A 2052-nucleotide genomic window follows, 5' to 3' on the forward strand; every position below is an offset into this window, starting at 1 on the left:
ATTGCGCTATTTACTGTTTTTTCAGTTTTTCAGTTTTTATTGGGTTGCTCTGTTGGAGGAGCCTGTGATCTAAGATTTCCATCGTCATAACTACGCTGTAGCTATGCACGTATGACTAATAAAAGCCTTGAAACGCCTGGAATAACTCAGATAAGCCCTCCCTCTTCTGCCTGCGCTCAGACAAAGCCAGCTCCACTCTGTATTTCCTGGTTCCTCCCCTTTAGATCCACACTGAGGAAGATGGGTGTACCAACATGTAGGTAAAGTACAAGAGCTGACAGGCCAAATTCACTGCACACACACACACACGCTGTTCAGATAACCTGTTACACTAATTTCAGCTCTCAGGAAGTTAAACTCACACACTCGCTGCTACTCAGAGGTGAAATGGCGCAGAAAGGAGTTCGGTTGGACAGGGAAACCTTCTCTTGTCCGATCTGTCTGGATCTACTGAAGGATCCGGTGACTATTCCCTGTGGACACAGCTACTGCATGAAGTGTATTACACAGCACTGGGATGGAGAGCTAATCCACAGCTGCCCTCAGTGCAGGCAGAGCTTCACACCGAGGCCTGTGCTGCTGAAAAGCACCATGTTAGCAGCTTTAGTGGAGGAGCTGAAGAAGACTGGACTCCAAGCAGCTCCTGCTGATCACTGCTATGCTGGAGCTGGAGACGTGGCCTGTGATGTCTGCACTGGGAGGAAGCTGAGAGCCTGTAAGTCCTGCCTCGTGTGTTTGGCCTCTTACTGTGACGAACACCTCCAGCCTCATTATGAATTACCTGTCTTTCAAAAACACAAGCTGGTGGAGCCCTCCAAGAAGCTCCAGGAGAACATCTGCTCTCGTCACGATGATGTAATGAATATGTTCTGCCGCACTGATCAGCAGAGTATCTGTTTAATCTGCACTATGGACGACCATGAGGGCCACGACACGGTGTCAGCGGCAGCAGAGAGGACTGAGAGGCAGAGAGAGCTGGAGGGGAGTCGACTAAACATCCAGCAGAGAATCCAGGACGGAGAGAAGGAGGTGAAGCGGCTTCAGCGGGAGGTGGAGGCCGTCAACGGCTCTGCTGATAAAGCATTGGAGGACAGCGAGAAGACGTTCACTGAGCTGATCCGTCTCGTGGAGGAGAGAAGCTCTGACGTGAAGCAGCAGCTCAGATCCCAGCAGGAGAGAGAAGTGAGTCGAGTCAGAGAGCTCCAGGAGAAGCTGGAGCAGGAGATCTCTGAGCTGAAGAGGAGAGACGCTGAGCTGGAGCTGCTGTCTCACACAGAGGACCACAACCAGCTTCTGCTCAGCTACCCCTCCTCACTGCCAGCCCCCCTCAGTGAAGCTACACACTCCTCCAGCATCAACATCCGTCCTCTGAGCTACTTTGAGGACGTGACGGCGGCCCTGTCAGCAGTCAGAGACAAACTACAGGACGTCCTGAGAAAGGAATGGACACATGTCTCACCGACTGAAGTGGATGTTTTACCGTCAGCAGCAGCAGAGCCCGCCTCCAGAGCTGGGTTCTTACAATACTCACAGGAGATCACTCTGGATCCAAACACAGCACACACACAGCTGTTATTATCTGAGGGGAGCAGAAAAGCAACATTCATGGAACAAGATCAGTGTTATTCCAGTCACCCAGACAGGTTCACTTATTATTCTCAGGTCCTGAGTAGAGAGAGTCTGACTGGACGTTGTTACTGGGAGGTGGAGCGGAGAGGGAGAGGAGTTGAAGTAGCAGTCGCATACAAGAATATCAGCAGAGCAGGGGGGGGGAATGAATGTGCATTCGGGTTCAATGACAAATCTTGGTCCTTAGATTGTAACCAAAACAGATATACATTTCGTTACAACAAAATCAACACTCCCGTCTCAGGTCCTCTGTCCTCCAGAGTAGGAGTGTACCTGGATCACAGAGCAGGTGTTCTGTCCTTCTACAGCGTCTCTGAAACCATGACTCTCCTCCACAGAGTGCAGACCACGTTCACTCGGCCGCTACATGCTGGACTTTGGCTTTATTATGGAGACACAGCTGAGTTGTGTAAACTGAAATAG

At 50.8% G+C, this 2052-nt stretch overlaps 1 protein-coding gene across 2 annotated transcripts; it reads left to right on the plus strand.

Moving 5' to 3' along the window:
- Window positions 1–381: 381 nt before the first annotated feature.
- Window positions 382–2052, plus strand: LOC117457982 (tripartite motif-containing protein 16-like). 2 transcript variants are annotated; one of them, XM_034098212.2, is made up of 2 exons: window positions 388–1351; window positions 1487–2052. In XM_034098212.2, exons 1-2 carry the CDS (start codon window positions 388–390, stop codon window positions 2050–2052), a joined length of 1530 nt encoding a protein of 509 aa, XP_033954103.1. The 2 variants fall into 2 exon arrangements, with proteins under 2 accessions (XP_033954104.1, XP_033954103.1); XM_034098213.2 differs by having other exon boundaries at window positions 382–2052.

This window comes from Pseudochaenichthys georgianus, chromosome 14 (assembly GCF_902827115.2).
Source record: "Pseudochaenichthys georgianus chromosome 14, fPseGeo1.2, whole genome shotgun sequence".
Taxonomy (NCBI): Eukaryota; Metazoa; Chordata; class Actinopteri; order Perciformes; family Channichthyidae; genus Pseudochaenichthys; species Pseudochaenichthys georgianus.